The sequence below is a fragment of the Spermophilus citellus genome (genome assembly GCF_964194105.1).
Source record: "Spermophilus citellus genome assembly, chromosome: 12".
In the NCBI taxonomy this organism is placed as follows: domain Eukaryota; kingdom Metazoa; phylum Chordata; class Mammalia; order Rodentia; family Sciuridae; genus Spermophilus; species Spermophilus citellus.
The window spans coordinates 72,790,574-72,803,670 of record NC_138198.1 but is presented as its reverse complement, the minus strand read 5'-3'; the positions used below and the strand labels follow the sequence as shown (position 1 = coordinate 72,803,670).

Below are 13,097 nucleotides of genomic sequence, written 5' to 3'. Positions count from 1 at the left end.
AAATTAGTTCAAAATAAAAAGTTTTATTTAAAAAGAGCCTTCATGTTTTATAGATAAATGATGGGCATTTTTAAAAGCCAGATGTGTCTCTGAACCTTTTCCACACTTATTATCAATTTTCTTGGCAGACATCAGATGAGATGTGTAATCATTGAAAAATTGTCCGGTGGGCCCTTTCTATAAAAATCAATAAGGTGCCAAAGCAGATAACATAATGGAGGCCGAGTTCAATTATGTGCTCTGCCTCCATGAACTATGGGTCAAACACTTGGCTAGCTTGTCCCCTTTGGTAGAGAACTTGTCTTAGCTAAGGTAGAGTGCTCTGAGACCTCCAGAGCCTTCATCATGACTGGCACGGTAGAGTGTAGAAGACATGTCTCTACAGATTGTGTGTAAGATGCAACAGATGGGTAAATGTCCAATCATCTGATTTCTTCTATGACAGGAATGGGGGAGGCCGCAGTGGCACATTCTGTGCCATCAGCATTGTCTGTGAGATGCTCAGGCACCAGAGGACCGTGGACGTCTTCCATGCTGTCAAGACGCTGAGGAACAACAAACCCAACATGGTGGACCTTCTGGTAGGACATGCCCTCCACCCTGCCCAGTGGGGCATCCCACCTTAGCATAGGACTCCAAGACCCACCGCCCCAGCTCCCAAATTTTCAATGACACTGATTCAGAGAGGAAAAGACTCATTTTCAAAAGCATAACATATCACTTTGCTTATAGGAATTTTCTCTCTTTTTCTCCCTTTTTCTTCTCTCTTTTTTTCAAGGAAACTGTCTCAACTTGTTTGAAATGTGGAAATAGTTGAAACTCACAAGTGAACATCCTTATTAATTTCCCTTCCTGGCAATGCCTTCCACGCGGCTAAGCACTTAATCTTCATGGAGAAGAAATAATCATAGCACATGAAATGCCAGATTTTCAAATTATATATTTTATAAATAGCTTAATCGCCTAATATTTATCAAAGCTGTGAATTTTAGTTTGACATCCAGAATATTGCATTTAATTATGGTGGCCATATCTGAGAAAAGGATTAAAGGAGTTGAGAAACAAAGGATGAGGTGCAATTATTTTCTTAGAGTATTTCATGAAATTTCTTTTATATGGAGCTGTTAAAATGCCAACCATGGTGAGTCAAGAATAAGAGAACAGCTTAAAAGAGGAAGCTTTTCCATTAGGTTATTGTGCTGCTCTATGAGTGGAGAAAGGATTTCAAGGGTGATTCTAATCCAGAGTTAAGAAAGTGGCCTGGGGCAAGGGAGGGGGAGGAAGAGATGGTCAATGCTGACAAATTCAGAAGGCCAGTGTTCCTGGTTCCACAACATTGTCTTGGAAGGCTTGAGGTTAAAAAAAAAAAAGACCCCAGACACAGTGATGCACACCCATAATCCCAGCAGCTCCAGAGGCTGAGGCAGGAAGATCACAGGTTCAAAGCCAGCCTCAGCCATTTAATGAGGCCCTACACAACTTAGTAAGACTTTATTAAAATTAAAAAATAAAAAGGGCTGGGGATATGGCTCAGTGGCTAAGCACCACTGGGTTCAATCCATGCTACCAAAATATATATTAATAAACAAACAAATAAAATGACTAAAGAGAAATTCAAGATTCAAGTTGAAGATGATTAATTAGTCCCCATCTGCAACTTGAAAAGTCCCTACAGCAGTGCCCAGCATGGATCCCAGTGACCAAGACAATTCCTAAAACATAAGTTTTCTCCTAGGCCTCTACTCAGTACACAGCACTCTTCAGGGGCATCAGCTGTCCTCAGATATGTGCCCTGTGATATGTGCCCTGTGCTTGATAGTTATTCTATTTCCAAGCCAGGGAATTTGGTAGAAGAACATGTTTGGCCATTTGCATATTCTCAAAACCATCAGCAGTTATCAAATGCAGCTTCTGTGGCAAAAAGATTTGTTCCTCAAACTGCTGCCCGCTCTTCTCTGCCCTGTCAGAAGCGCCTATGAAAACCCAGATCCTAGTTTCAGCTCTGCTACTAATTCAAGTTCAGTGACCTCAGATACATTATCTTTTCAAATTTAGTTGTCCTTGCACAATTCACTTCTTTAAACTTTAAAATTAAAAATTTTTAATTTAAATTTATAAACTAGGGATAGTAGTAGCATATTGAGGTGATCCAATGTGCAGATGTATTTGAAAGTGTTGTGGAAATTGCAAAGAGGACAGAGGTGGTTATTGATAGTGTGTCTGCTGGATGTGATGCCCTATCAGCCTGTGGGAGATGGTTATGCATAAGTGGAGGAAGAAGAAGATGCCTACAGTGAGCATTTATGTGATGCTTAACATCTGCTGGGCACAGCTCTCAGCACCCTTCACATAGTAATAGATTTTGTGAGGGTGGCCAAAAGGCCTACTCTTGTGTTCTATGAGTGGATTTCACTAGAGCCCGCTAAGAACTCTCCCTCCCTGAGATCCCACATGAATGGTGAAGGTGTCGATCACCATGGATTTCCCGCTCTTATGGGATGATGACAGTTGAGAGAAGAGTCCTGTGATCAGTGGTGTCCTAAACTGGAGTAAATAAGAAGGGTAGCAGAGAATGGGATTAAAATGCTCTGACTGACCTCATTATGTCCTTAACCTCACCATCTCAAGGATAGATGTTCAGCTTCTAGATTTTGATTGGTGCTTGGGAAAACTGACCTTGATAAAAATGTTATCTGTCTCTCACTGCAGCCTCAATTAAGCAGATGATTAGAAGAGACCCTTCTAGGCCTTCCCTCTAATGGCTCTGGCTGCAGCTTTCATCACTCAGGAATTTTTATGGTCAGAAATCATTGGGCTTTGTCCAAAGCAGTGGCACAGACTATTGGACTGTGGCAATTCTTCATGGAATGAATGGGAATTTTATGTGGTTGGACCAGAAGAGAGCTTGTGGTCACAGGTCATTTTTCTATAACTTAGAAGAGTTTCTGTAGTATGGGTAATTCTATTTCTTTTTCAAGATAAAAGAGTAACTTATTTTCCAAACACTATGTTTTTATTTTTCATTGACATATAGTAATTGTATGTACATGGAATACAGTGTGACATTTCAATACATGTATAAAACATCCAGTGATCAGATCAGGGTAATTGGCATATCTGTCACCTCAGACATGCATAATTTCCTTGTATTGGGGACACTCTAGATCCACTTTTATGGGCTATTTTGAAATGTTTAGTTAACCATTGTTAATCATCATTACCCAAATTGAGCTGTAAAACATTGGGAGTTCATCCTCCTATTCAACTCTATAAAGTTATGGGTAATTTTAATGGAAAAAATGGGATCCCTGGAATTCCAAACCTTACAAGGTCAGTACCAGTTTTAGGACAATGTCACTGGCTGAGAAATGTAGGAAAGTTGTCCAATTTCCTGAGAAAACTGTCTTCTAGACCTGTCACAGTGACTGTTAGCAGGATAACAGATACTATCTGGTGATCAGAGGAAAATGACACAGTGCTCTTTTTAGTGTGTTTGAAGCTTCCAGAATTGAGTAGGAGCTCTTGTCATTTGTTTGCTTGTGTCTATTTGAGAGTAGGATTCTGTTTAGTTTGATATCCATGTGTGAGTATGTTGACTGAGGAATTAACTAATTTAGGTCAGGGTGATAAAATCTGGTATGATTTCACTGGGCATAAGAGGCCATCTGAGACCTTAATGCCAACTGTTGGACAGCAACTGGAAGGAGCAGTATACTGTGTCTTGTGAGCAGCATCTTCAGAAAATGACTGGTGTGTTCCAGAGAGCCTTAGGGCACACTTCTGAGCTGGCCAGCCAGGGAGGCAGGGCAGGATTGAGTCAGGGACCCAGCCTGGGCCCTGCTGGGCTTCCTCATTCAGCACATAGAGAGGCTGAACCCCACTATATCCCTCTGCATTCAAAACATGACAAAGGGGGGCTGCAGCCTCCCTGCTGGGTGGGAAGAGTGGGAAGAGGTCTGCAGGTCTCCCCATCTCCCTTTGCAGCTCTGAAGTTTCTAAATTGCTCTTGACTTTGAAAATTCATTCATTAATTTTGAAGGCCGGCACTCCTGAGGGAGATCCAGAAGGCCCTAAAGGTTGATTCCTTCTAATTTTTAGTTTTGGGGAGCTCTAGAGAAAAGTCAGTAGACTGCCAGGAGGCAAAATAATTTAGAACTCTGTTTTTTAATTTTTTTTTTTTTTAATCCAGACAGGGTAGCTGCATTCGTTTCTGACCCCTTTTTCAGCCCAGTTTCTACACTGTCCATCTTTCAACCAGTCCCCATCAAAGTACTGAGTCCCTAGAGGGTAGGCAAGGAGAGCATGGCCTAGTTCAGTTCAGATGGAATCCCTGCCTGCACTGCTTTGAGGCTCTCACAGCTGCAGGAAAACGGCTGCTTCCCTGACAGTTCCCGTCTCACTTTGTCTTCCTCCCTTGGTTTTTGAGGTTTCTAGGGCTCTTTCTCAAGAGACACACAGCTTCTGGGGAACAGATCTTGCCTAAAGAAGCATGTGTCCCCTAGGGTAGGTGGAAGACTTTGGAAGACTCCCCTCTGCCACCTTAGTTCCTGGTCCAGAAATGAACAAGTGGCCTGCGTTCACTGCTCTCCAAAATGCCCTTTGCAGGTTCAACAAAGCTGCTTCTTCAGGCAAATACACAGCATATATAATCACCTGATTTTGAACTGGGGGTCAGCTGGGGCCTCTTGATTGTTAAAGTCTGAAGAAGATTGGACTAAACCCCCAGGATAGAAGTCTAAGAAGATCCTCTTTAGTGTTTTCACCAATGGCCTGAGGATTCAGTCTCATGGTCATCATTGACTCCTAAAACTACTCTGTTGAAACCCATACCTGAGAGTCATGCCTTCTTCTGCATCCATCAGATAAAAGGGTCACCACCACTCAGAACACTTGTTAATATAGGGTGCAGTCTGCAAACTAGGGCACACTTGAAATAGGTCTTCATCATCATCACATTGCAGGGTGATTTTCTCAACCTTCAACCATATCTACCCTCCGCCTTTTCCATGCAGCTCCCTTCTGCTCCTCAATTTCTTGTCCAGACATCCCCCGTTACCACACTTACCCTTTGTCTTCCTGGGACTTCCTTCTCCCGAGCAGAACACATGTCTGCTAAATAAACATACCTTGGGTATCTTTGCTTCCCTCAAAGCCCATTTATACTGGCATTTTCTCAAATAAAGACCATTTCCCATCAAAGACAGTCTGGTCTGTCTGCTAAGAGAGTAAAATCATACCTGCTGTCACTGGGCATAATCAACCAGTGTCTTATCTCAGCTCTATTCTATTCCACCTGTGTTTCTCAGCTTCTGTTCTGTGTTCATTATCTTGCTGATTGGCAGTGGATGCAAAAGAAGTAGAAGACATGGTCCAGATCCAAAACACAAGACCTTCTTGAAATTCAGTTTTTCTCATCTATAAAATAGGGATAAGAGCAGTGTATGACTCCATGGATATTAAACGTTCAGAATAGGAAAATCCATAGAGACCAAGTAAGATAGTACTAGCCAGGGACTGGAGGACAGAAGAATGAAACGATTGCTGATAGGCCTGGTGTTTCTTTGGGGTTCTGGAAATGCTCTAAATTTAGATTTTGTGCATCTCTATAAATATACTGAAAACCATTGATTTGTGTCAAAATACAAAATTACAATAAATGTATCGATATAATTGGCTCTTATAGGGAGCTGGGGTTGTGGCTCAGTAGTAGAGCACTTGCCTAGCATGTGTGAGGTACTGGGTTCATTTCTCAGCACTGCATATAAATTAATAATATAAAGGTCCATTGTCAACTAAAAAATATTTAAAAAATAAAAACAGAATGGATGTTCTGATGAGTTCAGCTAAGAGGTTGGCTTTATAGGTAGAAAAGGGCAGGAGACACAGAAAAGGGAAAAGAGCCATTGATCAGTTCAAAGTTACTTTCCTCACATGGTTGAAGCAGAGAGGACTTCTTTATCACATCAGTGCTAATAAACCAGGTCCTGTCTGATTGGTTGCTGTGAATCTTCTGGATTTTCAAACTTTTTTTCTGAATTTTTAAACTGGCTTTTTTCAAAATTCAGTTTAATTATATAGTACTTAACTCCACTCTGGTTTGGTCTGATCTGTTGGGTCTAGTGCAGGAACATAGTCCAAAACAATAGCCTCCCATGAATTTTATTTAAAATAAGTAGCTTTTGGAAGGGTCATCTTAAGGTATATGAATTATATCTCAATAAAGCCAAGTTTTAAAAAGTAACACTTAGAAAACAAAGAATACCGATCCTAGATATTTACAGGGCTTTTCTGTTTATAAAACATGGTCCCTTGTTCTCTTGTTGACCTCAGACATCTTCACATAGGGAATTAGGAAGTATTTGCTCTTGAGCCCCCATCCTCTGCTCATAAGTAAACTGGTATAGAATTCTACAACTAGTGCAAGTCAAATTCATATCTGAACCCTGGTTCCCAGCTCCAGGCCCACTGATTTTAGACTCTTCCAACAAGGATTACCCTTGTAGAACTGTCTTCTCTGCTTAGAAGGTAAACTTACATGTGGCTCATAGTATTCATCATGGATAGAAAAGAAGAGTAGAAAAATCAGTAACATACACAAAACCATTAGATGAAAATCCCAAGTAGATTATAGCCATATACATCACAAAATGTATGGAAGTCTTAAGGGAAGGGACCCATATGAAAGTGATGGTCATGAATCCTTGGTGGGTTGGCTTATTGTTGGTTGCCTGGCAAGAGCACTGAGTTGCCAAGAGAAATCAATAAGGGTCATAAACCAGCATGTCCTCTCAGGCTGGGAGACAGAAGGAACAGATTAAGGTACAGGACCTGTGGAGCAGAGCAGAACCCAATCCAAGTGTGTGTAAGCTTAATCTCAGACAAGGTGGACTGAGAAAACCCTGTCCCACCACCATGTCCTTTGTAAGGTGGAGAGAACAGTGTCTGTCTCAAACCTGGCTACACATTGATGTGACCTGGGAACTTTAAAAAATTCTGGGGCCTGGCTTTAGCAGTGGAACATTTTGTTTCATTTTGCTTTTTTAGCTTTATTTCTAATTGAAAATTAAAGTACATATTCATGAGATAAGCAGTGATATTTTAATACATGTGTACATTGTGGAACGATCAGAGTAATTAGGTTCAAATGTGCAGCCAAGGTTAGGAATTTAGTAATCTAGAACTGCCTCAGCCCAGGTTGCACATGGAGGATCCTCCAGGGAGCTTTCAAAACTACTGCTGCCCAGGCCACGCTAGACCAGTCCAGCAGAAGCCCTATAAGGTGAGGCTGAAGGACTCAGTGTGCTCCCATCCCACTACCAGCACCAGCAGAGCACCTGGCTCCCAGGAGACGTCCAGTAAGTATTTACTGGATGCCTAGATATTTCTTCTGCGCAGCCAGACCCCAGTCTGGCTTGAGCTGCCCGCTGTTGCTGTGACTATAATTTAGATGAACAGGGAATTGGGCATAGATTTCACAGGAGGTTTTGGCAAAGAAATTTTTTTAAAGATGCAGATGAAACAGTCAGGACCTGTTCCATCTTCATTGTCACAGTTGTGCAGCCATCTGTAGAGTGGCGATGAGAATTTATTGGCCTCCCTGGCACGGAGTGACTGGTCACCTGTGACCTGCTGGGAACACTGAACCCAATGTTCCCACCCGTGGTTATTAACACATGGGGACTGCTTCACCGTTCTGACAGGGCATCAGTCAGGAAGACTTTTGCAGCCTGAAGGACCTGTCAGAACATGATCCCGCAGACATTATGAAACTTGTCTTAGTTTCAAACAGTAGGTACAATGGGAAGGAAAGCTTTGCCCCAGGTGAGCTGCGTGGGCTATTCTCTTTGAATCTTCTTAGGCAGATGTCGGGTGTTTGAAGTGCCCGGACTGACTGTGGCTCCAGAGCTCCCAAGATACAGCCTGAGCTTACAAAGGCAGAACTCTGGCCCTTCACAGGAGGCCTGAGCCACCTGCTGGAGCTTTGGCCTTGGGACTCCCCCACTGAGCCCGACGGAACTTCTAAAGAACAACCTCAGCTTTTGGCTCCAGTTCAGATTTCATGTTCTCCCTCTCCACAGGGACCAGAAGCAGGGGCCAGAGTGAGGTCAAGTGTCGGGGGTTATGGAGACGAATAGTGAGGCACCCTGGTGAGGGTCCTATATAGTGCTGTGAGGGGGCACTGGGCTGAGCACTTCTCTGTGCCTGTAGCCAACTAATGTGGCCCAAATTGGGAGAACTCAGGACCAAAGAAAGCATAGATGTTCTTTTTCCCCTGAAGCACAGGAATAGCTCATGTGGCTTAATTATACCATTCAAAAGCAAGTGAGCTGACAGAGGAAACTGCAGAAGACAAGCCTGTACCTGGTGATCAAGTGTAATCAGTTTCCAATGTAGGAAGATTTCAGGCATTTACCCAGGTGCTTGGAGGAGGGGACATAGCAATTTATGGTCTTTCTTCTACTTCCCCTTATTTTTCTGATTCAGAAACCAGTCATCACAAAATCTATGGGGATGGGCAGCTTGCTTAGGGGGGATAGAATGGGAGAGCAGGAATTCATTTTGAAAATTATAGTCATGACTGAGACAGGGCAACTTCTGAGACTTCCAGGCAGCAGTGAAGCCGAAAATCCCTTCTGAGCTTCTACCCTGCGCTGCCCAAAGCCAGCATCCAGTGCACCCCAACTGTATCTGAGTATGCTAAAAAGATGGTTCATAGTAGTCACTGAAATTAACTGCACAAAGTGTGAACGTCACTTATACAGCAAGGGATGAAATTTCTTAGATTTCTAGGAAAAAAACTTTGTCCCTGTGAGTCACAAAAACAGGAGAAATGATTGAACCAATTCGTGGTCAGTTTTACAGCCTGATTATCTGACAACATGGCCTTTTAGTATTTTGAAATTCAATTTAATTCTTATAAATATTCTGAAAATGAAAGTATCCAATCCTGAAATAATAAATACTGGAATGTGAATCAGAAATATCACTTTTCCTAGGACAAGTAATAGTTTTTCCAGTTTGAGTTTTTTCAAAAAGAAAATTTCTGTCTGTGGACATGCCCTTTTCTATGGAGAGAGAAAGATTGTTAAAAGAGATGATAGGATGGTCATTAGATACTTGTTATTTACAAGATAAGAGAAAGTACTTTAATCTAGCTCATGTCATTAGACTTGATGTAAAAGCAAACCAAGTTCTAAATTCATAGAATTCTAGGTTGACAAAACTAGAAGGTGACCTTAGATTGCCCCATTTTATTTTAAACAGAAGGGAGCTATATGGGCAGTGTCTCAGGGCTAGTCAACAGGACACTAAGATCCCAGTCAGTGCGCAGCACTCAGACCCGTGACTCCTCAAAAAGCAAATGCAATCGAGAACCACTGGATCTGTGTTTCTCATTCACCTGCACAGAAGAGGTAGGATCCACAGCATGGAAAAAATAGTATTGTTCTGCTTGTGATTCTTTATTATTCTTTATTGAGATTTAACTCACATACTATAAAACTTCCACTGTTAAAGTTCAGTGGTTTTCAGTATATTCACAAATATGCAATTTATAATATTTTCATCACCACCAAAAGAAACTCCACACGTTAGCAGTCACCCCCCCTTCAGTCCCTGGCAACCATCAAGCTACTTTCAGTCCTTATACATTTTCCTATTTTAGACATTTTATGTAAATGGAATCATACAATATATCATCCTTTGTGTCTGATTTTTTTCACTCACCATGATTTCTTTTTTTTTTTCTTCTGAATTCTTTTTTTTTTTTTCCCGAATCTTCATACATGTACTTTGGATAATGATATCCATCACATTCCACAATCCATGCTAATCCCCTGCTCCCTCCCTTTCCTCCCCCTGCCCGCCACCCTCTGCCCTGTCTAGAATTCATCTAATCCTCTCAAGCCCCCACCCTACCCCGCTATGAGTCAGCTTCCTTATATCAGAGAAAACTTTAGGCATTTGTTTTTTGGGGGAATGGCTAACTTCACTTAGCAATATCTTCTCTAGCACCATCCATTTACCTGCAAATGCCATGATTTTATTCCCTTTTAATGCTGAGTAATATTCCATTGTGTATATATGCCACATTTTTTTAATCCATTCACCCACTGAAGGGCATCTAGTTTGGCTCCACAGTTTAGCTATTGTGAATTGTGCTGCTATAAACATTGATGTGGCTGTGTCCTTGTAGTATGTTGTTTTTAAGTCTGAGGAGAGGGATAGCTGAGTCAAATGGTGGATCCATTCCCAGATTTCCAAGGAATCTCCATACTGCTTTCCATATTGGCTGCACCAATTTGCAGTCCCACCAGCAATGTATAAGTGTGCCTTTTTCCCCCTCATCCTCACCAACACTTATTTTTGTTTGTCTTCATAATAGCTACCATTTTTACTGGAGTGAGATGATATATTAGAGTAGTTTTGATTTGCATTTCTCTGATTGTTAGAGATGATGAGCATTTTTTCATATATTTGTTGATTGATTGTATATCATTTTCTGTTCAGGTCCTTGGCCCTTTTGTTGATTTATTTGTTTTTTCAGTGCTTAGCTTTTTGAGTTCTTTATATACTCTAGAGATTAGTGCTCTGTCTGATGTGTGAGGAGTATGTTGTAGCAGGTATTATTATCGCAAATAAACATCGATTGTGTGGTTAAACTACCTTTTATCTACTGTCTATTGATGAGCACTTGTGTCATGTAGCCTTTTCAGTTATTATGAATAACATACTATTATCTGTTTACAAGTTTTTGTGCACACCCGAGTCTTCAGTTCTCTTGGTGTGTTGTTTGTAGTGGAATGGCTGAACCAAGTGGTAACTCTGTGTTTAACCTTCCAGGAACTGCCAGTCTTTTTGCTAAAGTAGCTGCATCATTTCACCTCACTAACACTTGTCATGTCACTGTTGTTTTGTCTTCGCTTTCTAGTGAGTGTTACTGTTAATGACTTTTGATCTTGTGGCACCTTCAATATATTGAAATGATCTGTTTTGTCTTCACCTCTAGTTTGTAAGCTCCCAGAAAACTGAGATGGTATCTTAGAATGCCCACTTTCAACCCTTAAATGTCTGAGTTGAACCCATTCTTGCTACATCCATGGTTTGCTATCATTTCGATATGCAGCCAGCATTTCCCTCTCAACTACATGTCAAGTTCTGTGCCAGAGACTGGTATATTACACAGAGATAAACTGTGGCCCTTGTCTTAAAATTAATAGATTGGACTATTTGAGTATTTAGAGAACAAAATGAGGGTGACAAAAAAGAAATTTCAGTGACAAATTTAGGAGGCATGTAAATTGTGGAAATTTTAGTTAATTAGGCAGAACCCAAAATCAAAAGTATAGTTCCTTGGTTGTGGCTATTATGGTGGGTAAGAAACAGTAGTGCTGAATCTCACAGGTTGTAAAAGCTTGTCCCTTACAGAAGGAAGAAAAGAACCTTGCAGTTGTTAAGCACTTGACCCAGGACTGGCAGATCCATCGAGGCATCTGAAAGCCTCATGTCCCTTTGCTTGGTTCACATGCCACACCAGGCTTGGTTCCCTCAGTACAGTGCGCGCGCGCGCGCGCGCACACACACACACACACACACACACACACACAGTTCAGAAGGCTCTCCTCTGCCATACTGACCACACCTAGGCCAGGAACTCTTTTAGGAGTTACTCAGGCACGCTATATAATCCAGGAAAGCTGTGCTCAAGATAAATGAATTCAGTGATCCAAGATGGCAGAATAGAGATGGTCTTCACTCACTTCTACCTCCTCCAAGAAGTACCAAAGTAACAAGTACATCGCTGCAAATTGAGATGAATAACTATAGAATAAGTCCAGAAAAGAGCAAGAAAGAAAGTGGAACCATGGAAGACTCAGAAACCTGGAACAATAGCATAGAAAGACAAAAAAAAAATATCCCTAGCATCTACCACCCTGACTCAGCACCTGGTGTGGGGGCTACCCATTTGTAGGGGGAAGAGTAAAACAGAGAACTCCATAAAACTATTAGCATTGATGCTGGCAATCCTAACTACTGGAAAATTCCATAGTCCTTACAGGCTAGTAGCCCATTAAGTAACCTAAAACCTGTACAGTAGCCCTGCTCTAGCAAGGAATCTCACATCATCTTCCAGTAAACACCCATGGTGCTATTGCTAGAAAACATGGTGAGAACTGAGCTATTATCTGAGTTTGTACCATTACAGGGGTCAGAAGCCCCTTCATATTTCCATCTCTAGGATTCCACAGACATTATGCCGTACAGGCTTAGAGGGTAGCTGCCCAGCAGAGTGACACAACCTAAGCCTGCTGAGTGTCCTGCACTGTAAGGGACAGGCATTACAACACAGAGGAGAATGGAGGGCAACGCCCTGAAGAACCAGGAGATTAGGGTGCTTGTCCTCTGAGACCAAAGGGTTGACCAAAGGGTTGGCCAGCCACATGTGAATTTCCACCAGTGCATCCTGGAAACAGGTACCCATGTGGTTCCCACCACCCTCTCCCCTGTGCTGCACTCAGACTCCCATTACTCACAAAGCAGGGAGAGATTGCTGAGTTTCTGCTGCTTCTCATCCCTCTGGCATGCTGAGGGGGCCTTGAGTAACTCTGTGGCTCCAGGTGTTGCTCCACCCCAGGACATTCACTACAGCTGGAGGAGACGGGTGAAAGAAAATCCCTAGCTCTAGCCATCTCTATACATCAGCATGTATAAGACCAAAGAGGGCTAAGGAGAACCTGCCTTCTGCCACAGTCTTGCTTCTGAGCATACATGGCCAATGTTCCCACCAACCCACACAACACACACTGCGGTGAGGACTGGGTGTGAGCACCAGAGGGGTGCTACTGCTTCCACTATTGCCTCTCCCTGTGCAGTCTCTGAACTCTCTACTGACTGGTTAAAGAACAAGTACTTCAGGTCCCTCAACCACTATGAATGCTGCCAGTGCCAGGGACCCTTGCTAAAAGCAGAAATGAAACTCACAGTGCCCAAGCAAATCCCCATGGCTTGTTAAGTACCACCATTGCCATTTAGAAATAGCCACACAGTGAGCACCCCACACCCATTGGGGTCAGCACCACACTCTTGTGTGGCCTACA

The 13,097-nt window shown here is 42.3% G+C and overlaps 1 protein-coding gene across 9 annotated transcripts in view; it reads left to right on the top strand.

The window, feature by feature from the left end:
* PTPRM (protein tyrosine phosphatase receptor type M) overlaps positions 1-13,097 on the top strand; it is an 825,699-nt gene that overhangs the window by 803,598 nt on the left and 9,004 nt on the right. For all 9 annotated transcript variants that reach the window (XM_081262895.1, XM_081262888.1, XM_081262887.1 and 6 more), the window contains one exon: positions 446-581. In XM_081262895.1, coding sequence (XP_081119021.1) covers positions 446-581 — 136 coding nt within the window. The remainder of the gene's footprint in view (positions 1-445; positions 582-13,097) is intronic.